General features: G+C 36.2%; 1 protein-coding gene across 1 annotated transcript in view; it reads left to right on the top strand.

Annotated features, from left to right (window-relative positions):
- Positions 1–23893, top strand: part of PKD2L2 (polycystin 2 like 2, transient receptor potential cation channel) — a 38810-nt gene that overhangs the window by 12591 nt on the left and 2326 nt on the right. Inside the window, exons 6-14 of the mRNA XM_036847286.1 lie at positions 3218–3446; positions 4770–4940; positions 5244–5425; positions 11515–11635; positions 12680–12781; positions 14244–14308; positions 14902–14956; positions 22302–22414; positions 22857–22964. Of these exons, the coding sequence (XP_036703181.1) occupies positions 3218–3446; positions 4770–4940; positions 5244–5425; positions 11515–11635; positions 12680–12781; positions 14244–14308; positions 14902–14956; positions 22302–22414; positions 22857–22953 (1135 nt within the window). The 3' untranslated portion in view covers positions 22954–22964. The remainder of the gene's footprint in view (positions 1–3217; positions 3447–4769; positions 4941–5243; positions 5426–11514; positions 11636–12679; positions 12782–14243; positions 14309–14901; positions 14957–22301; positions 22415–22856; positions 22965–23893) is intronic.

Here is a 23893-nt window from a genome sequence, read left to right on the forward strand (position 1 = left end):
TAAACCATTAGCCAGACTCATCAAGAAAAAAAGGGAGAAGACTCAAATCAATAGAATTAGAAATGAAATAGGAGAAGTAACAACTGACACTGCAGAAATACAAAGGATCATGAGAGATTACTACAGCAACTATATGCCAATAAAATGGACAACCTGGAAGAAAAGGACAAATTCTTAGAAAAGCACAACCTCCGAGACTGAACCAGGAAGAAATAGAAAATATACACAGACCAATCACAAGCACTGAAACTCAGACTGTGATTAAAAATCTTCCAACAAACAAAAGCCCAGGACCAGATGGATTCACAGGCGAATTCTGTCAAACACTTAGAGAAGAGCTAACACCTATCTTTCTCACACTCTTCCAAAATACAGCAGAGAGAGGAGCACTCCCAAACTCATTCTACGAGGCCACTATCACCCTAATACCAAAACCAGACAAAGATGTCACAAAGAAAGAAAACTACAGGCCAATATCACTGATGAACATAGATGCAAAAATCCTCAACAAAATAATAGCAAACAGAATCCAACAGCACATTAAAGGATCATACACCATGATCAAGTGTGGTTTATCCAAGGAATGCAAGGATTCTTCAATATATGCAAATCAATCCATGTGATAAACCATATTAACAAATTGAAGGAGAAAAACCATATGATCATCTCAATAGATGCAGAAAAAGCTTTCAACAAAATCAACACCCCTTTATGATAAAAACTGTCCAGAAAGTAGGCATAGAGGGAACTTACCTCAACATAATAAAGGCCATATATGACAAACCCACAGCCAACATCGTTCTCAATGGTGAAAAACTGACACCATTTCCTCTAAGATCAGAAACAAGACAAGGTTGTCCACTGTCACCACTATTATTCAACATAGTTTTGGAAGTTTTAGCCATAGCAATCAGAGGAAAAAAAAGAAATAAAAGGAATCCAAAACAGAAAAGAAGAAATAAAGCTGTCACTGTTTGCAGATGACATGATACTACACGTAGAGAATCCTAAAGATGCTACTAGAAAACTACTAGAGCTAATCAACGAATTTCGCAAAGTAGCAGGATACAAAATTAATGCACAGAAATCTCTTGCATTCCTATACACTAATGATGAAAAATCTGAAAGAGAAATTAAGGACACACTCCCATTTACCATTGCAACAAAAAGAATAAAATACCTAGGAATAAACCTACCTAAGGAGACAAAAGACCTGTATACAGAAAACTATAAGACACTGATGAAAGAAATTAAAGATGATACAAATAGATGGAGAGATATACCATGTTCTTGGATTGGAAGAATCAACACTGTGAAAATGACTATACTACCCAAAGTAATCTACAGACTCAATGCAATCCCTATCAAACTACCAATGGCATTTTCACAGAACTAGAACAAAAATTTCACAATTTGTATGGAAACACAAAAGACCCCGAATAGCCAAAGCAATCTTGAGAAAGAAAAACGGAGCTGGAGAAATCAGGCTCCTGGACTTCAGACTATACTACAAAGCTACAGTAATCAAGACAGTATGGTACTGGCACAAAAACAGAAATATAGATCAATGCAACTGGATAGAAAGCCCAGAAATAAACCCACGCACATATGGTCACCTTATTTTGATAAAGGAGCAAAGAATATACAATGGAGAAAAGACAGCCTCTTCAATATTGGTGCTGGCAAAACTGGACAGCTACATGTAAAAGAATGAAATTAGAACACTCCCTAACACCATACACAAAAATAAACTCAAAATGGATTCGAGACCTAAATGTAAGGCCAGACACTGTAAAACTCTTAGAGGAAAACATAGGCAGAACACTCTATGACATAAATCACAGCATGATCCTTTTTGACCCACCTCTTAGAGAGAAGGAAATAAGAACAAAAATAAATAAATGGGACCTAATGAAACTTAAAACCTTTTGCACAGCAAAGGAAAACATAAACAAGACGAAAAGAGAACCCTCAGAATGGGAGAAAATATTTGCAAATGAAGCAACTGACAAAGGATTAATCTCCAAAATTTACAAGCAGCTCATGCAGCTCGATATCAAAAAAACAAAAACCCAATCCAAAAATGGGCAGAAGACCTAAATAGACATTTCTCCAAAGAAGATACACAGATTGCCAACAAACACATGAAAGGATACTCAACATCACTAATCATTAGAGAAATGCAAATCAAAACTACAATGAGGTATCACCTCATACCAGTCAGAATGGCCATCATCAAAAATCTACAAACAATAAATGCTGGAGAGGGTGTGGAGAAAGGGGAACCCTCTTGCACTGTTGATGGGAATGTAAATTGATACAGCCACTATGGAGAACAGTATGGAAATTCCTTAAAGAACTAAAAATAGAACTACCATATGACCCAGCAATTCCACTACTGGGCATATACCCTGAGAAAACCATAATTCAAAAAGAGTCATGTACCACAATGTTCATTGCAGCTCTATTTAAAATAGCCAGGACATGGAAGCAACCTAACTGTCCATCGACAGAGAAATGGATAAAGAAGATGTGGCACATATATACAATGGAATATTACTCAGCCATAAAAAGAAACGAAATTGAATTATTCAATTCAATTGAGGTAGAGGAACCTAGAGTCTGTCATACAGAGTGAAGTAAGTCAGAAAGAGAAAAACAAATACCATATGCTGACACATATATATGGAATCTAACAAAAAAAAAATTGTTCTGAAGAACCTAGGGGCAGGACAGGAATAAGGACGCAGACATAGAGAATGGACTTGAGGACATGGGGAGGGGGAAGGGTAAGCTGGGACAAAGTGAGAGAGTGGCATGGACATATATACACAACCAAATGTAAAATAGATAGCTAGTGGGAAGCAGCTGCATCGCACAGGGAGTTCAACCCGGTGCTTTGTGACCACCTAGAGGGGTGGGATAGGGAGGGTGGGAGGGAGACACCAGAGGGAGGGGAATTGGGGATATATGTATATGTATAGCTGATTCACTTTTTTATACAGCAGAAACTAACACAACATTGTAAAGCAATTACACTCCAATAAAGATGTTAAAAAAAAAAGTAATGAATTGAGCCCATAACCCTGAGAAAACATATTTTGTACAAAATAACTGATTAAAGTACACAACATCACTGACTAGAAATTTCAATCGCGTTAGGTACTGAAATATAAATCCTTGAAATGCAGTGACTTTCACAAACCTCATTTTACAGATTGGTGGCAGAATTCCCTGCAACTGGAGGAATACTTACTTCATGGCAGTTTTACTCTGTGAAGCTCCTTAGATATGTTAGCTACTATGATTATTTTATTGCTTCCTGTGAAGTCACATTTTGTATTTTTCTTATTGTCTTCACAACACAAGAAGTCCAAAAAATAAAAGAATTTAAATCTGCCTATTTCAAAAGTAGTTGGAACTGGCTAGAATTACTACTTTTGGTGGTAAGTGTATATTCACAGATATGGTTGAAGGGAATCACATCTGAACCCACCAATGAGAGAGGTGTAAAAAGCACCTCCCTCATCCGGGACTTATTTTAAAAGCTGTAAGTATCAATCATAAAATGAACTGTCATAGTACATACTAATGTTGTGCCTCCAAAAGGGAGAAATCTTTTTTCTTCTCTCTGATTTGGTCCTTGGCAGGACTAGCATAAACCTAGAGGAATAAGTGATTCCATACGTATTATGATTTAGTGGGCACAGGAGGTCTCCCTACTCCCACTCAAAAAAATGTATTTCTCTCAGGGCCTCGTGTTGAAAATAATGATTCTTTAGGGCAAGGTCCTTTAAAATGTACTCTTGTATGTTGCCTAAATCTGCTTTCCTCTTTACACTGAATTTTTAAAGAATAGGCAAAAGAGAAGCCTAGGCAGAATACTGAAGGGGGGATAAGGTTTGAGCAGCCAGAGCGTAGCTTGTAGTCACAGAGGATGCCACCAGGATTGGGGAAATGATCCTTGAAGAAACTCCAAAGACTGCCAGTTCTTATCACTGGAAAATACTAAAATAAACATAGAGGTGTGGGTAGGGCAGAACAAATCGTAAGAGCTTGGTTTTAGGAACAATGAACAAATATTCTGGCTTATACAACCTGATCTTTCACTCTTATTGGCCCTTAGTTATAGCCAATCCAGTATATATATATATTTGTTTCTCAAAACCAAATTGAAAGTTTCTCAGAAAGTGTGCCATCTACCTCTCCGGTAACCACAATAATGCTTAACATAGGGCATAGCATTAAATGTTTAACTGAGTATTTTAGGGAAGAGAAATCAAAGGAAAATTTTCATGACAGAAAACTCTGATATCTAAGATAATCTGTTCTAAAATTCTCTTCTAAAAGAGCTGTTAAAAAGCTCTAAAGGGGTTTATTTTTTTTGGAGCTGTAAAAAATTTTTTCTTGTAGTGTTACATAGTGAAAAATATTAAACTCTTAGGTATCATGTAGTTATATGGAGCAGAAACTCTTACAGTCTAGTCAGAATTATATAATCATTTTATTCATTTGTGTTTTATGACTCAAAGAAACAAAAAGTCATATAGATTAGGATAGCCAGGCAGTCAGTATTTTGCTACTTTTATGATAATTATGCTACCTTAAACTTCTATAAATTGAGGCTTACTTTCATTTATGTAAAAGCCTGTCTTATCTCTCCCTACCTTTTTGTTGAACTTTTGATGAACTTTTTCATGTGTTTATTCATAGGCTGCAGGAGATTTAGAGGTAATCTCTAATTTAACCCTTCTTATTTTCCCATTTAGTTGTGTTTTGTGGCCGTTTTCTTCAACACATACTGTAATATACAAATTTTTCTCTTGCTTGGACAACTGTTAAAAAGTACTGAAAAATATTCAGACTTCTATTTTCTTGCATACTGGCACATTTATTACAACAATATAATTGCCATAACCATCTTCTTTGCATGGATAAAGGTATTTATATTTTATCAGATATAACAGATAAGATATATTTTATTATATTAGATAATAAAATGGGAACTTAAACTACAAAGTTATGAAAAAACAAAAGGATATTCTCAACTATACAGTAATTTTTTTATACAGTAATTTTTAAAGTAGTTTGGATTTGTAATGATTGCCAGCGAATCCTCAAACACCCCGACTGTCATGAAGTATCTCTTTTAATTTCAAGCAGATTTCTTCTGAAATTAATTTACTCTAAGTCATTATAATCTTTAATATTCTCCTATTTCAATTAACTTTGTTCTTTTTCAGATATTCAAATTCATAAGCTTTAATAAGACAATGTCTCAGCTGTCATCAACCTTGTCCCGCTGTATCAAAGACATAGTAGGATTTGCCATCATGTTTTTTATAATAGTCTTTGCTTACGCTCAGTTAGGATTTCTTGTTTTTGGATCACAAGTTGACGACTTTTCCACTTTTCAAAATTCCATGTAAGCTCTTAGCATAAATGTAATTATATTTTCCAGTTTATAACAAAAAAAATCATGAAAAGGCCTATAAATAGTGACATAAGCTTTAATAAATTAAAAAATGGTTTGATATTTTCACTGATGGCTAAATATCTGTCACACTCAAAGTACAGTTAGGCATTGAAAGATCCAAATGGATGGTGTTATCCACTTTTCAAGTGTTACCAGGTCAAGCTAGAAAAATATTTTTTTACTTTTCAATAGAAGTGAAAATTTTACCTAAGATAAAAGAAATTGACTCCATGTCTCTGTAGTATTTATTCTCTGGGCAAAAGAAATCTTAAGTGTTTGCTTTAGAGGGCTCTATCTTTATAATCCTTTTATTGATATTGACCTGATTATCCTTTGCTGATCTGGCAAAGCTGAATTTTAAAAATAGCTTTATACACATAAAACAATCAACAGATAACTAACTTATAGAACTGATTAGGTAGAATCCCTAGAAAAATATTAATTGTCTTTAAAAGTGAATATTTTAATAAATTTACTTTCATTTTTGAGTAGGTAAAACAAGTTCTGTCTGTGTAAAAAAATTATGATAGTCTAAAATATCAGTTCTCAAAATGTGTTCTGTGCAATCTAGACCAAGACTGTCTGGGGGAAATGGCTTCATTTTGCATCACTCTTGGATATTCGTAGTGCATGGTGACATATGGCTCTGAGAAAAACTGCAATAACTTTCCCTTTAGTTAAGAATTCCTCAAACTTGTCCATGGCCCTTTTACTCAATTTGGGGTAAATTCTGGTCTGAAAAATTTCTTAGGTTGCCCTCTTTTCATCATCCACATGTAAATATTGTATTATCTAAGTACCAATTGCATGAAATTTAATAATATTTTTCTGAAATAACCCTTTACTAAATTAGTAGTGGAAAGAGGGGACTAGCAACCAAGAGGATATAATTCTACTTTCCAATTCTGTCACTAGCTATTTAACTTTTCTAGACCTTAATTTCTTTATCTGTAAATGAAGGGGCTGGACTAAATCACTCCCAAAGGTCCTTTCCAACTTCAAATGACCTATAATTTGAGAACTCTAATTAGCTTATCCAGAGTGAATAATGTTTGCAGTTCCAACAACTTCTTGGTCCTTTCCTAGGATCTTAATTCAAGTGTTAATAATAAAACTAAGTAGTATTGGACATTAAATATAAATGTAGTAATTTACAGAACCTTGGAAATTTGTCTTACCTTGGATAATGGGAGGAAAGAAAGTATAAGGCACAAAGTAAACAGATAGAAAATTTTGAAATGGATTAATGAGGGGACTTCTGCTTTTGGTAATGATGTGCTAGGTTATTCAAATCAACCTCTTCACAATTTAAAAAGCTGGATGAAATATAGGAAACATTTAAGAACTAACAAAAAAGTGAGTGGCCAAAATCGGAAAGCAAGAACCCAGAAAAGTAAACCCAGCATCCAAAGCTACTTCTGCCCTGAAGGCTTTTTTTTTTAAACTGATAAAGATTTTAAATTGTGTTATAACATAACATAAAATTTACCATCTTAACCATGTCTTTTTTTTTTAACCATTTCTAACTGTAGAGTGAAGTACATTCATATTGTTCAGTCATCACCATCATTCATCTCCAGAAATCTTTTTATCTTGCAAAACTGAAACTCTATACTCATTAAACAGGAACTCTCCATTTCCCTCCCTACCCCTGCCCCTGGCAACCGTCATTCTAATTTTTGTCTCTCTGATTTTGATTACTCAAGATACCTGGTGGAATCATACAGTATTTGTCCTTTTGTGACTGATTTATTCCACTTAGCATAATGTCTTCAAGATTCAACAATGTTGTAGGATATGTCAGAATTTCCTTTTTGAAGCTGAATAATATTCCATTGTATGTATATACCACATTTTGTTTATCCATTAATCTGTTAATGACACTTGGGTTGCTTCCACGTTTTAGCTATTATGAATAATGCTATGAGAACATGGTGTACAAATATCTCTTTGAGATCCTACTTTGAATTCTTTTGGGTATATACCCAGAAGTAGAATTGCTGGATCATATGGTAATTGTATTTTGAATTTTTGAGGAACTGCTATACTGTTTTCCACAATGGCTATTCCATTTTACCTTTCCACTAACGGTGCGTGTTTCAATTTCTCCACATCCGTGTCAAAAATTGTTATTTTCTGGTTTGTTTTTTTTTTTGATAGTAGCCATCCTAATGGATGTTAGGTGATAGCTCATTGTGTTTTTGATTTGCATTTCCCTACTGATTAGCAATCTTGAGCATCTTTTCATGTGGTTATGCATATGTTGGTTCACTTGATGGTATCCCACAGGTCCCTTAGGCTCTGTTCACTTTTCTTTAAACTTTTTTCTTTCTGTTCCTCAGACTAAATAATTTCAATTGCCCTATCTTCAAGTTCACTGATTTTTTTTCTTCTGCCTATTCAAATCTACCTTTGAATCTCTCTAATGAATTTTCATTTCAGTTATTGTACTTTGCAGCTCTAGAATTTTTTTGGTTTCTTTTTAGGTTTTCTATCTTTTTATTGATATTTCCATTTTGTTCATACATAGTTTTCTTGACTTACTCCATGTCTTCTTTTAGTTCTTTGAGGATCAGCCTGAGGTGTAAACTTAAGGTCTTCTCAGGTCTTTTCTGAGCCTGTGCCATTCCTTGGGCATTCATGGTGACTGTCTAATTTCCTCCATATATTTTTTAATGTCCTAGTCTTTTTTTTTTTTTTTTTGGCTGTGTTGGTTCTTTGTTGCTGCACATGGGCTTTCTCTAGTTGTGGTGAGCAGGGGCTACTCTTCCTTGTGGTGCATAGGCTTCTCATTGTGGTGGCTTCTCTTGTTGTGGAGCACAGGCTCTAGGCATGTGGGCTCCAGTAGTTGTGGCTCGCAGGCTCTAGAGTGCAGGCTCAGTAGTTGTGGCACATGGGCTAAGTTGCTCCACGGCATGTGGGATCCTCCTGGACCAGGGCACAAACCCATGTCCCCTGCATTGGCAGGCAGATTCTTAACCACTATGCCACCAGGGAAGCCCCATGAATGTCCTAGTTTTTAATATCTGGCTCCCAAAGGGGAAAAAGAGAAAAATGAAGAAGGAGGGAAGGGCATTGGGCCTCTCAATCCCAAGGACATTGCTTCAGCCGGAGAGGGAGGGGCTTGCAACAATGCAGGGAGATGCCTGCCTCTGTGATCAGAAGCAGCAATCACCAATCAGAACACAGACCCTAATGTTTGGACAACACGGTCCTTCTTGTCCACCCTGGCTCCCACAAGCTGTGTGCAAGCTGCTCTAGAAATACATGCAGGGCTACCTGCCATGGGCTGGGGGGTAGGAGATGGGTAGCTGGTGCCAAACTAAAAGTTTAAATTGACCCAAATTGCCCAATCCTTTCCTGGAAGTTGTAAGCCTTCAACAGACTCCAGAGTTTCAAAACAGTTTCATCAGAGAGATTGTGCCACTGTGATTGTTGTCTAGGTGGTGAGACAGATTCCTAGTGCTTCTTACTCCATCTTCCCCAAAACCTCCACCATGAAGGCATTTTTGTTGATCCAGAAGAAATAGTTGAGAAATTGTGTTTCTAGTTACCTCTCAAGGAGGAGACAGAAGACAAACCCAAGGCCTGTGTGTGTGTGCTGGGGAGTGGGGTTGGGGGAGAGGAGGAGTGTCTGATAATCTCTCCACACATAAAGCAGGGAGCCTGAAGTGCTACAGCCTCAAGTTAAAAGTAAATCCCTCAGAGTGACTTGACCTGAAGTCTGGGCTTAATCACCTAGGTATCCAGGGAACCTCATGTCTTGAATTTGGATTAAGATGGTCCCAGGCTGGAATGCCCATATGCACCTGCAGACACACACACAAAAATACCTCTCTGGAGAAAGATATTTCATCCTAAGCCCTTCAAGTATAATTTACTGCTCATGGTCAAAGATAACTTGGTACATAAGGAGGAAAAATTCATAAGCAAAAACCAGCAGATACAACAGACAACAGAAACAGACTCAAAGACTTCAAATATTGGAATAATCAATAAATACTTACTATATTTAGAGAAATAAAACACAAGTCAGAAAATATCTTTAGAGAACAGGATAGTGTAAAAAGTGACATATTTGAAAAAGTATCAAATAGAATTCTAGAACTGAAAATTAAAGCAACTGAGATTAAAAGCTCAGTTGACAGGTTTGGTAGCAAATGAGACATAGATGAAGAGAGAATGAGTAAAATGAAAAATAGGTGAGAAAAAATTTAAAAGTGGCATAGAGAGGCAAAATGTTCAGAAAATGACATAAAGGGTAGAATGAGAAGGCCTAATATATGTTTAACCTGAATTACAGAAGACGACAGACAGTGGAATAGAGGCAATATTTGGAGAAGGCTTAGGAATACCTACCACCCAGTCATGCCTGCAAGTGAGAGACTGGGAAGTCAGATTAACCATAAATGGTACATTATTATGAAACAGTCTGTAAGCTATTTTAATTCAAGAAGAGAGAACTGTAGAAAGTTAACAGGGGTATCAAGAAGTTAAAAAACAGTGTTTTCATTCAATATAACCTGTATCCTGAAGAGTCATGGTGTTCCTTTTAGCTTGGGGAGGGGGAGGGGAAAGGGATAAACTAAGCACCAATTGGCTTAATTTGCTTAATTAAGAGGAGAAAAGTGACAATTACATTGCATTTGTAAGTCTCCAGTTCCTATGTGATTATGACCACTCAGTAATTGCTTAGGTTTTTGTTATTCACACTATTTACAGAGCAGAGGTATGTGGACACTTTCTGGAAAGGAGAAATGCTGACTTTAACTTATCTTACATAAACACAACTTAAGGATAAAAAAATTAAGTTAAAAACACTAAAACAGAACCTCATATTCTCCTATGCCAGAGAGGAAAAAAAATTTTTTTGATTTGCTGAGAAACCTTGGTCTCCTAATTCAGCATTTCTCCTTCTATCTTGTGTAGAAGAGCATTAGAATCCAGTATTAGAAGCTGGATAAATACTGTATGTATGATTTAGTCAGGTCTCAGGTACTGAGGATGAAATTCCAGAAAACTCTGAGTCCTAGGACTCCAAATAGCTAATTTCTTTGAATACATTTTCTTCCTTCATTGTACATAGTCCTATGCTCCCTTCATGTGATTGGCAAAAGCAACAAGGAACAAGAAACATTCCGCCCTTTGACTGACCAATCATGCAAAGTGTCTACATACTATTAAAAACTCCTTCCCAGGTCTCCCCTTAAAATAAAGAACTCATATATATATATATATCATATATATATATTATATATATATAATTTATAACATATCTATGGTGTGTATGGCAATACCATTGCAAATTAATGATGAGAAAACAAAATAAGACTTCAGGTTATGAAATCCTAATTCTACCTCTGCTACTACTATGCTCATTCAAAGCCTTAATTTCTTAATTTTTCCATCTTTAAAGTTAATAAAATGAAGATTTATAGTATTTTCAATGCTATTTCACTTCAAAGCCAAGCTTTTATACTTATTGGAGAAAATAAAATAAACCTTGGGGATCACATTTGAGGATCACTACCAGCACTTGTTTGAGACTTAGCAAGTGACAAATTGTTGCCATCCTTACTTCAGTAAAAGAGATGCAAAAATTAAGCATACCATTGATATTAGAAATTGTAGGGCTCTTGGGTCTATGTACAAGTTGAAAATCATTTATTGGAAAAGGTCAAAGTATTCTAAGTTTTATAAGGGCACAGGAATGGCTAAGGAGGCCACTGTCAAGACAAGCTGGTAAGCAGGCATCTCAAGGTTCAAATCTTGGAGGTGAACATTGGGTTCACATTGGTTGAATAAATTGAAGCCCATCATTTCCTGAACTATCTGTTCAGCTATTAAGTCTTGCCTTTCTTTAGGGGAATATTCTACATCCAGTTTTATAGAACTCTGTGCTAACAAAACTAAAGCCAGAGAACATATGCCATATGCAGCTAGGTACTTTCCTAGGCACGTTAGTAACCCCCATCTGTTGTCATGTATGTATGAAGAGATATAGTATTTTCTAATGTTTTTCTTTTTTCCCATAAAAGATTTGCACAATTTCGTATTGTTCTTGGAGATTTTAATTTTGCTGGTATTCAGCAAGCCAGTCGTATCTTGGGACCCATTTACTTCATCACTTTCATCTTTTTCGTGTTCTTTGTCCTGCTGGTAAGAATGACCATATATGTTCCCCTTTTTTGCTTCCATTTTTCAGAATAAAAAATATAATTACTAATTTAGAAGAAATTATAGTATCACTGCTTAGCTGTCAGAACACTTTACATTTATTAAGAATGGTGTAGATTCCTAGTAATCCAGGGGATCTAAATGTTTTCAAGCTGTCCAATGGATAATGTGATCATAAAAGTTACCATCTGGGTGGTTACTGTGTGCCAAGAGTGTACTAAATCTTTTACACATATAACTTGAAAGTTCCAGGTCTCTCCAGCCTGGGACATTTCATACCAGTAGGTATGAATTAGGCCATTCATATTCTGCCCATATTGCGACAGCTTTTGGCCCTTATGGCTGAAAGCTCACACCCTTGTAATTTTTAGGAGTCCCCAGGATGGGTCTCTCACATGTGCTCAGGACAAATCTATTTGGCCTTCCTAATCAGGGAACCTTGCCTTTCTACTCAAGGCACTGCTACTGTCCTCCATGAAAACATTTTTTTGTCACACACAGCAGTTATCCCCTGATGGTGGGCAACAGTCCTCACAGTGACAGATCTGAGCCACAGTGAAAGGTGGAGAGGTGGGCTGGGAGTAAGAATACCCTCTCCACAGTTCTGTTTGTGTTATCTGGACATTAATAGTTGTAAGAGCCCTAGTAAAATTGTGCATTTAAACAGCTCTATAGAATTTTAAAGAAAAAAAAGAAACACCCTTATGAACATGTATTATTCTAAGTTTTCTTCTGATATGTAACATTAATAAATTTATATATATATATATTATTAACCAACGTACATGCACTATTTTACATTCTGCTTTTCCCATTTACCATAAACATACTTGCCCTTATCCACACACTACACATTTCCCATTCTACTATATTATATATAGTCTGCATAGCCATATCTCTTATTGAGCACATGAGTTACTTTTAAAATTTAAATCTAATTTTACAAATCCCAGCACTTGTCAAAGTCATTAACAACATTTAAACTAAATTTTTATTGAAATACTTCATTTGAATATTTCTCCCCAGAACATGTTCTTGGCAATAATTAATGATACCTATTCTGAAGTGAAAGCTGACTATTCAATAGGCAGAAGGCCAGATTTTGAACTTGGTAAAATGATTAAAAAGGTATGTCAAATTCTTCTAATCAGAATTCTAAGACCAATCTTGTTCAGTTTATACTCTTGTAGTTTGAATAACACCTAAACCCCAAGTGGTAGTGCAGGGAGGGCATTTGGGGTTTTTTGTTTTGGTCCACGGTTACTTATATTTGTATTATTTCAGTACCAGGAGAAATGTTCTCCGGCTTCAAAAATGTGACCAAAATTATTTCAGAGTTCAATGTATCAAAAAGCTACTGAGAACTAAATGCAAAGCACTGACTCTCTTCCCTCCAAAAGTTTTCAATTTAGATGCTGGTAAATTCCTATACACAACCTGAACTCAGAACTCCACTTGCCTTACCTTCCTCACTTTCTGTAGTGGCAACACTCTCCTCAGCCACCCCTGGCTCAAAACCCTTGAACTTTTTCTTTGTCCCTTATATGGTCTGTTGCCAAGGCTTGTGTGTAAAGTTCACCTCTGTAGTTTTTGCTCACATTTGTGCAACTCAAGGACACTGAATTCTAACTGCCACCACTACATTAGGTACTCAGTACTTTTCACCAGGACTTCTGTATAGTAACATCTTATTAACTGTTCTAGCCTCCTTCCTGTGCCAGCCCAGTTTTGATCATATCACTTCTCTGCTCAAAATTCTTCAAAGTTTCCCTGGGCTTGTCAAAATAAGTCCAAATTCTTTATTCAAACATTCAAGGGCCTTCTCTAGTCTCACAGTCTCAACCTATCTTTATTCACTATCATTGAACTATACAAGTTTTACCTTCTATGCCTCCATTTACAGCACTGTATGCCCCAGCTGTTTTGAGCACAGTGCTGTTTACCATGCTTGCTCTCACTGTCTCCTCTGGGCCCCTGCTCATGTCATTCCCTGACTCCCCAGGAATATTCCCTCTGCTCTCTCGCTGACATTCTGTTCTCCCTGTCAGAGCAATCTTCCTTGTCCTCTCAATACCAACCTCACCGTGAACTGTAGCAGAGTCATGTGTGTACCATCTTGCCCATCTCTGTATACCCACAGCTCTAACCATAGCATTTCACACAGAAAAGGTCCTATAAGCTGTGGGGTTAGTGGGGCTTAAGAACTCTGTCCAAGAACTTATCTGTAAAAGTAAACTATTAATATGTCCCCCAATGAACTTAACTGTGGGTTTTTTCATCTTTTATCTCTTGATTATGATGTTGGTTATGTGCATTAAAGTGTTAATATCATTAATGCAATAAATGTTAATAATATTTTTTAAAGATTTTTTTTCCAAGTTCAAGTGTGATGCCCTCCAGCTTTTTCACCAGCAGGCAGAAACCATAAGTAGTGACAAGGTGAAAGAAGATGATCATAGTATTTGCCTCTACATTTCTTTAGGGCAGCAGTCCCTAAAGTCAAGCATTCCCTATTTCTTTTACCTTGATCAAAAATTAACAATACAGAATATTATTTTTATGAACTTTTAAACTTTTAAATTATGCTCAGAGTTACCACAATGCTCTCGAAAAACTCAAACTAAAGAAACCTGAAACAGATGAAGACAAGAAAAGGTAAGATGAATTTTCTTCAATTTTTAACTTACCATTTTAAAGCTCTGTATTATATTAGAAACTTACAGTGAGAGTAAGGTTTTGATTGCAGAACAACCACCATTCAATGTGCTGATTCTAAATAAACTGTCAAAACATCCAGTAGCACCTCATAATTTCTGAGAGTGTCATGAAACTCTAAGCTAATTTAAAATTAATATAAGGCATGCCATGCCACTCAGAAAAAGGTTTAACAGAAAGCTGGACAGGATAGTAAAGTCCCTCTAAAAAAGTAGGAAATGATTTTAGTCTACATTAAGTGCATGCTTTTAGCTATCAAAGTAAAAAATTTTTAAACAAAATATTTAAGAATGTATTTACATTTATTGCATAATTTTAGTGTCAAAATCTGGCAGTGGGACATAATAGAAACATGTTTTTATAGCTAGAGATATGATATAGAGAACTTATTAATGACCACATTTTCCAAATAATTAGTGTTATCAGAAAGAACAGAAATTAATTCAGATCCTTAATACAGATCTGGTTATATTTTATACTGTCATTTTCCTTTTTACTGTCATATACCTCTGATTTTTATTTTATATTCTCAGTAGGAAAAGCAGAGATTTGGCTGAACAAGCCAGAAGAGAAGGCTTTGATGAAAAAGTAAGATTTTAATTTTCTCATAAAGAAGTGATAGCTTTATTAGAAAAAGTTCTGATTTAAGAACTGAATGATTTGCTTTTTTCAGAGCAGTAGTTGCCACCTCCAAATTTCTCCCAGAATCTAGATCCTTTCTTATTTAGGACAAATTGTTTGGATTCCAGATGCTCCTTCTCTCTTATTGGTGCTCTTAGCCAGATACCCTTGTCCTACAGCTGTACCTTCACTGTGGGATTAGCACACAGGGTTTAGTGAGTATACTCTATTGAGATGATTATATAATTGTTCTCTTGTAATCATTAATGTGATGAATCACTTTAATGATTTTTCTTATATTTCAAAACTGTAACATATATTCAACAAATGACTAAACATATATGTGTTTAATAAATAATTATGAAGCAAACCTCCACATACCACTACCACCCAAGTGAAAAAACAGAACGTTGTTCTACTTCTGGATGCCTCCCACCCCCCAATATATTGAGAAAGAGGACAGCAGGGTCAAGAGATTGGAATAAGCCAACAAGTATGTATAATGGAGTGAGGTTTCTCATTATCAGACAACGGAATTGCAAAAATGGAAAGGCTGAAGGTTAAAATGAACCTTGTGGTGTTGGATTAGAATTGTAACTGTGTGTGTGTGCGCGTGCGCGCGAATGTATCTTCTAACTCTGTCCACTGAGAAGGCTAGAGTGACATCCTAGTAGCAATGACACAACGAGCGTCCAGATCTTGGTTTCCAATTACCATTCTCCTCTAAAAGGAACCAGGGCTCCTTGGAAATACAGTTAATTCCAGGACTGGAAAGTATAGGTGCTTCATACTGTACTCCATATAGAATGATGGAGATCTGTTAAAAGGACACAGAAGTCAGCTTGAGTGGGGATCCCGCTGGCCAAGTGTGGGATTTTAAGCACTTAAGCACTTATTTAAGCACTTAATGAATATTAATTTAAACCCACGGAATAAAATAGGATTCCATGAGTCCACACTGATCTAAACATATACATGAATAAAAGTCTGAGGAAGAATAGGACATTTCCATACCTCTCCACGAAATACTTATTAATTACAAAAAGAAAAGGAATAACATTACGGTGAAAAAGTCTGGAAAACAGAACCTTAATCAGTACTGGAACAAGTTGAAATTATATGCCACCTGATAGGACACTAAGAGAACACAGGATCCCTTCTGTAAAATTTCTGCCGAAGATGCATAACGCAACGAACCATCACACAATAAGAAACTGAGGGACATTCTATGAAATACTGGCCTATAGACTTCAGAAGTTTCAACGTCATGAAAGTCAAGGTAAAACTGAGGAACTACACCAGACTGAGATTAAAAGATGGGTAAATACAATGCATAATCATGGACTGGATCCTTTTACAATAAAGGGCATCACTGGGACACTGGTAAATTTGAATGGGGGACTGAGGATTTAGATGGTAATAATCTATCAATATTAATTTTCTGATTCTGATGATTATACTGTGCTTATAAAGGAGAATGTCCTTGTATGCAGGAAATACACACTGAAGTATTCAGGGACAATAAGGCATTCATGTTGGCAACTTCAAATACTTCAGAGGATAAAAACTATTTGTATTGTTCTTAGAACTTTTCTGTAAGTTTGAGATTCTTTTAAAAAACAAAACTATAATTCAATAAACCATTTCTGAAATAAAAGACAATGTATATTGAAAGACATACTACGTACCTGGGAAAAATTACCTAAAATGAACATGAGACTTATCCAAGCAAAATTTGGATTTACTTACAAGGAAAAGAGAATTAGGTTAGCATAACACCATTCAACACCATAAATCAACAGAACAACACAATATACAATATAGCAAGGAAAGAAAATGTAAGCCAAGGCTTTTTTATATGCAGCAAAGCTGTGTTTCAAGTATAAAGGCTCTAACAGTTTTGAATATGTAAGAACTTGGGGAATACCACTGTATTCCTGAGGATTCTATGTGAGGATCATCTTCAGCCAAACAAGAGATGACTGAGAAATTTTAGAAAAAAGAAGGAAGAGAGAAGGTATAAAGTAGAAAAAGCTGACTGATTATTTCATATGTAATAGCTAAAAAGTTGAAGAATTATCATTTAGAGTTAATAGCCAAAAAGAAGAAACTTTAGCATATTTAAGAGTACAGTAGTAAATTAAAAAGATATTGTTTTATTAATTTTAAAACACATTTTTCCACATTTTAATATCTTTGAAATCAAGATGTGCCTTATATTTGACAATGTGCCATATTTTAACTGGTGGCATTTTTTTTCCTAAGTGGTACATAAAATAATGGTGTAATGGTCTTACGACAGACTCCATCTCTCAGATACAACAAAATACAGTAATATGATTAAATATACTTGGGTATTAGAGGGAAAAGAAATGAGGAGGAAGAAATTATAACCTAATTTTTTTGTTGAACTTGTTTGGTTCTTGTTGAGGGAACCAAAACAAGAAAGAGATGACAGAGGATGTATAAAAAGATACATGAATAAAAACAGACAACTAAAACAAAAATGCATACATTCCTAAAGGGAAGCAGTACCAAATCAAAAAAGAAAACTGAAAATATGCCACATGGTAAAAGACTGTAAATATACCTTAAAACAATATAACTGTGACCAGATATATCTGACATATCAGTAAAGACAAATAAGCTTAATTTACTTAAAAAGAAAAAGAAAATATTTTCAGATTGAATCATAGAGCAACACCCAATTCTATGATATAGCCTAAAATATATACCTAAAACAAAGTGATTTAGAAAAGTTAAGTATAAAAGCATGAGCCAAGGTATAAAAGGCAAGGAAAAGTTATCAGAGGACACAATATAAGTCAAGGTAGAATTCTAGAAAAAAGTTCTAAATGAGATGAAGGGCACTTTATAAGGCTAAGATCAATTTTAATAGTTATGATTATCTATGCAACAAATAATATGGCATAAACTTCCATAAAGTAAAGACTACTAGACTTATAAAAGGAAAAACATACAAGAATACACTAAAAGTAAAGAACAGATCAAGAAAAATGAAAGGATTAAAAATATATACATAATGAATAAAGTGATCTTACAATTATGTATTAAACTCTGTACTCCCAGAAGACACACCTGTTTTTCAAAACCCCGTCATGAAAATAGATATATTGGGCCATAAAGAAAACTTCAATAAATTGAAAATAAAATTTATCAAAACTGAGCCCAAAAGAGATTTTTTAAAAGCTTAAACAAATCCATTCTGTAGAAGAAATAAAGTCATCAAAGAGCTACCTCTGAAATAAATCAGGCCCAGATGGTTTCATATGGAAATTTTACCAGATTTTTAAGGAATAAATAATTTCAAGCTATTTGAGCTGTTCCAGAGCAAAGAGAAAATTGAAAACTTCCAAATTATTTTTATAAAATAATTTTAGAATCACTATATAGTGATGCTAAAACCTAGTAAAGATTGTATCCTCCTCAAAAAAAACAAAAAACAAAAACAGAAAAAGAAAATATCACTTATAGGGACTTTCCTGGTGGCGCAGTGGCTAAGAATCTGCCTGCCAATGCAAGGGACACGGGTTCAATCCCTGGTCTGGGAAGATCCCACATGCTGCGGAGCAACTAAGCCCGTGCGCCACAACTACTGAAGCCAGCGTGCCTAGAGCATGTGCTCCGCAACAAGAGAAGCCACCGCAATGAGAAGCCCGCGCACCACAACAAAGAGTAGTCCCCACTCACTGCAACTAGAGAAAGCCCACGTGCAGCAATGAAGACCCAATGCAGCCAAAAATAAATAAATTAATTAATTTTAAAAAACAATCACTTATAAATCTTGAAGCAAAAATCCTAAATATTAGCAAACAGAATCCAACAGAACACAATACCATGATTCAGATAGGGTTTATTCAAAGAATGGGAAGATGATTCAAAACTGTATAATCAACTAATTACCATAATCCATTCTATTTATAGATCAAAAAAAGGAAAATTATTATTTTCCATAGATGCTGGGTATTTGATAAGATTCAACATCCAACTTTGAGGGGGAAAACAAAATAGGAATCAATGGACTCTTCCTTGACATGATAAAAACAAATTTATCTCACCCCAAAGCTAGCACCTTACCTAATAGGGAAACATTGGACATGTCAAGGACAAGACAAGGATGTATTGGAGGGATCAGACAAAAGAGTTAAGCAAGAGAAATACATAAGAAGTACAAAAGTTGAAAAGGAAGAGGTAAAAACTACCTCTGTTTGAGATGTGATTCTCTTTCTCAGGTATACAATGAACTGAAAAATTATGACAAAAAGAGATTAAGTAGTAGGAAAAAATAATTTACATAGTCATGTCATATATGCAAACATCAACCAGCTCATTAAAAATTATAATAGAAGAAACTACAATAGCAACAAAATAGAAAATGCCCAGGGACTAATTTTAAAATGTTTAAAACCAAGATATGGAAAAATTTTAAACATTCCTTAAAGACAAAAATAAACCTGACCAAATGACATACTTATTACGTGTATGAGGACCTAGTCAGGAAAATGGAAACCATACTATATATTTCAAACAGAGAAAATTTATTACAGGGAATTGGTTACACAGGTATTGGAAGACAGAAAAAATAAAAACACTGAAGCAACTCATAAGTAATAACTGTAGGAGGATGCTACCACTCCCAGGGCTAAGGTTACAAAAGGTGGGTTTATTGGAACCTAAGATACTTAAGGGGCCTGAAGCTGTTGCTCAGACCTCTGAGGTCACCCCCATCCCACCCCTGCTGCTCCTGATACTTCTGAGGGAGTATGATGAAGCTGGTTCTGGGTATGACAAAACAAGCTGGACAACTGAAGCCTGGAGCCAACTACCATTTGCAGAAGCAATGCTGATAGAAAGAAAACAAGAAGAACCTCCCCTCCATCGTCCAGTAAGGCAGAACCTAACAAATCTGGTAGCAAGACAGTCTAGGGAATGAGGTTTGCAAAGCCTGAGATCCAGCATAAAGAGCATAAGAGTTTAGGAGGGCAAATTTTGAGTTGAGAGATATTAGCTAAACGGTCAGCCGAATTCACCCCCTTTGGCTATTTAGTACACATCTATACGTCCATAAAATGACAATAACTATTTCTAGCTTCCATCTAATAAGACAGAACTATCCTCTATGAAAATGGAGGCCCTCTTATTCTCTCCCCAAAAGGGGAGAAGCAAAGTCCCAAGAGTAATTGTATTCATCTCTGGGTGATGTTAAGACCTTTTCTACTCGAATCACAATTCCTTAAGAACTTAATGTTTAAACTACAGAGTTTTAGACATGGAAGTATTAAGAGGCACCCCTCAGAGAATTCCCTGGGTTCCAAACACAGCCCTCTCTGAACCCATTTTGTAGCAGCACCAATTTCCCCTTGGTAATTGGGATCAGTCGCCTCAATCACTTCTTAGCCTGCTGATTCGGTAGCCTGAGGAATCCCAAATAGCCAGGCGGCGGTCTCAAACTCTTAAGTCAATTGTTGTGTCCCTTGGTGGAGGCACGCTGTCTATAAGGGTCTGTTTCTTTGGACCTTCTCTGTTACCAACCAGTCATCAGTTAGGAGCCAGTCAGAAAAACAGAAACACACTAGGTAGCTCAAAAAGAGGGGGTTTACTTCACAGAATTCATTTCTGAGGCATGAGAGAACCATTGCTCTCTGTAAGAACCATTGTGGAACAATGAATTAATCCAGAAACAATTATAAGCAGCAGCTACCACCTACAGGGAAGAGGTGGGTTGACTAGAACCTAGGAGCTTGAGCAAATGCCCCCACATAGTTGCTGCTCTATGAGGAAAGGTATTACTTTCCTGTGAATGTCAAGGAAGGCTTCATAGAAAAAGCGATGGTTGAGATGGGTTTTTTGAAGGATGCATCGTTTACCAGGCAGTCTATTCAATGCGTATTACTAATGCATCCACATTTTAATAGACCTGGTCATTTAAAAATATTTGTGGGGCCTACCACTTTTTTAACATCACATTAAAAGTACTGGTAAATATGTCAAAACATAGGTGCTGTAATGTGGCTGAAATAAAACTAGAAAGATTGAAAACCACCCTTTCCTACTTCGGATATGTTGGTTTAAAGACAAACACTTTCTGGGGGCTTCCCTGGTGGCGCAGTGGTTGAGAATCTGCCTGCTAATGCAGGGGACATGGGTTCGAGCCCTGGTCTGGGAAGATCCCACATGCCGCGAAGCAACTAGGCCCGTGAGCCACAGCTACTGAGCCTGCGCGTCTGGAGCCTGTGCTCCGCAACAAGAGAGGCCGCGATAGTGAGAGGCCCGCGCACCGCGATGAAGAGTGGCCCCCACTTGCCGCAACTAGAGAAAGCCCTCGCACAGAAACGAAGACCCAACACAGCCAAAAATAAATTAATTAATTAATGAAAAATTAAAAAAAAAAAAAGACAAACACTTTCTGATATATAGCACAGCTCCTCTGGCCAGAACAGCATCCATTTATCAGGTAAACAATGTATGAACTTGGGCATCACCATTCTCTCTGAGGAAGGTAATCAGAACCCTTATACAGGGATCCACTTCGCTACTTAGCTTTACTGTTGGAGCAGGGCAATAGCATACCGATTTATTGAGAAGTCTTTGCATCGTATCTGGGTGCACTGTCTCTTCTTTCACTCTTTTTCTAGGGCTGTTTCTATTTTCCATAACATAACAGAGCATTTTTTCTAAAGTTGGGAAAAAGGTATTTGGACACTAAAAGGAAAATGGGTGGGTAGCGAGCACAAAGCACAGAAAGGACTCTAGGATCAGAGAAGGATACAGCAAGAATCTTCTGGTATGAGGAGCTTATTCTGGGGTATGTGGACAGACTGGAGTACACGGATAGATGCAGTAATTATGAAGAGGAGATTGGGAACTGTTAGGATCTGGCTGAGAAGCAGCTGGGAGGGCAAATAATACCCACAAACGTACTTTGATGTACACTTGCTTCATTATAGAACAGAGGTACAGAAAAGAACATCCCAGTTTTGGCCAAGTGAAGAATGGAGAATATCAGCTGGAGATGCAGAGGGGAAGAGGCAGTGAAAAGGGAATAAGACGATATTCATAATTTAAAAATCCCCTAACTCTGCTAAATAGTTTTAACACCAAGTTCTCTGAGGTGACTCTGCTAATGCATAGACCCAAAAATCAGGCAGGGCAAAAAGCCAGTGGGGCTCAAAATCACAGCCCTGGAGAGTAAAGTTTAAGATTCTCAACCCTGTGATGCTTGTGTGCCATGGGCCTGCAACAGAGAAAAATTTAAAGATTGCAGCTTATGCTTTTTCCTCTAACTTTACAGGAGATTCAAAGTGCAGAGCAGATGAAAAAATGGAAAGAGAGACTTGAGAAAAAGTATTATTCTACAGAAATTCAAGATGACTACCAGCCTGTCACTCAACAAGAATTTCGAGAGTAAGCATTTGTTCTAACCAAGGTACTATGGGATATCGTGATATGGGGACTGGGGACATCCCACAATTTTCCTGAACCCAGAATCTCATTCTGTTAAGATGCCACTTTTTTCCCCCCATTTTTTACCCAACTTTAAAATGACACAGAAAGCACAAAACTCCATTTGTTTAAATGTAAGGTGAAAGCAAGACCAACTGCTTTTGTCCTTACATCTCTAAATAATAGGAACTGCCATTTATACTTGACACGCGTAGCAGATACTGTGCTCCACACAGCTTTAGAATATTAGATCCGTAACTGGCCATACTAGGCATGTTTTGGGAGCTTAAAATATTATCTTCCCACTCAAAGTATTTCACAATAGGTGCTAATAACCTGCTGTCTCTTTATGTACAAAAATGTTACTGACTCATTCTCTACTTCCTTCTAAATTATCCTCTAGCCTCTTTTTATATGCTGTGGAGCTGGAGAAAGAATTACACTACGTCAGTTTAAAACTAAACCGAGTGATGAGAAAGGTTTCAGCTCTACAATATTGAGGCAAGTGGAGGTGAGAATCTGTGATACAATCATGGAACATTTCTAATGATTTATTCCTGTACTGAATTATGTCCTAAATTTGTCCCCATTTTGGGTACATTTTAAAAGCACAAAACTAGCTACCATCAAACTATCATCAGGATCAATGATAATCATCAAGTGATTTCTAGGAATGGGACCCAATATATAATCCATGTGTATTACAACATGCCTCCACAGTATACACACACAGGTACACATGAAGACTTTTATAATGAGATTTATTATTAAATTCTTGGAATGTGAATGGAAAGTATTAAATAATATTGCTTTTAGTTCTTAGGTCTCTAATTAATTAGGTCTCTAATTAATAGTTCAATAAGTCAGTAAAGAGTTTTCTCAGTGTTACACAGAGTATTAGAACTGTTGGTATTCTCATCATGTGCCATGTTCCAACTTCTCTAGCCAAAGGTAAATTAATAAATGCTTAGGATTCTAGAAAACCATTATATAAGACCCCAAGTAAAATAATCTCACCTCCATTCTTCCCAGTTGGAAGTCTCCTGGAAAAAGGCAAAGTGTAGAAGAACAAACTTCCCAACCACCTATAGAAATTTCACTAATATCTTCAAACTAGAAATTCATCTAGACAGTTTCTAAAGTAACACATTTGAAGTTTCCCAAAAGTGCTTCCTTGACTACTTTAAAAGTAAACTATCCTTTAAAACATAAAATAAAAGAGCCAGGTAGGAGTATCAAGGTTATAAGAAGCCAAGTTATGTTTGAAAAGTGTAAATGAGGGTGTTGCAAAAGCCCTGTATGGATGGTTGGGAAGTTTTGGATGGCTGGCATTTTGGAAATTGGAAGGAAACTCTTCTAATATAGGTTACATAAGCCCTCCTAGGACAGCCATATGTTATATGTTCTCTTAGCCCAAGTAACATCATTTGACCATAGATT

The sequence above is a fragment of the Balaenoptera musculus genome, chromosome 3 (assembly GCF_009873245.2).
Source record: "Balaenoptera musculus isolate JJ_BM4_2016_0621 chromosome 3, mBalMus1.pri.v3, whole genome shotgun sequence".
NCBI lineage: Eukaryota > Metazoa > Chordata > Mammalia > Artiodactyla > Balaenopteridae > Balaenoptera > Balaenoptera musculus.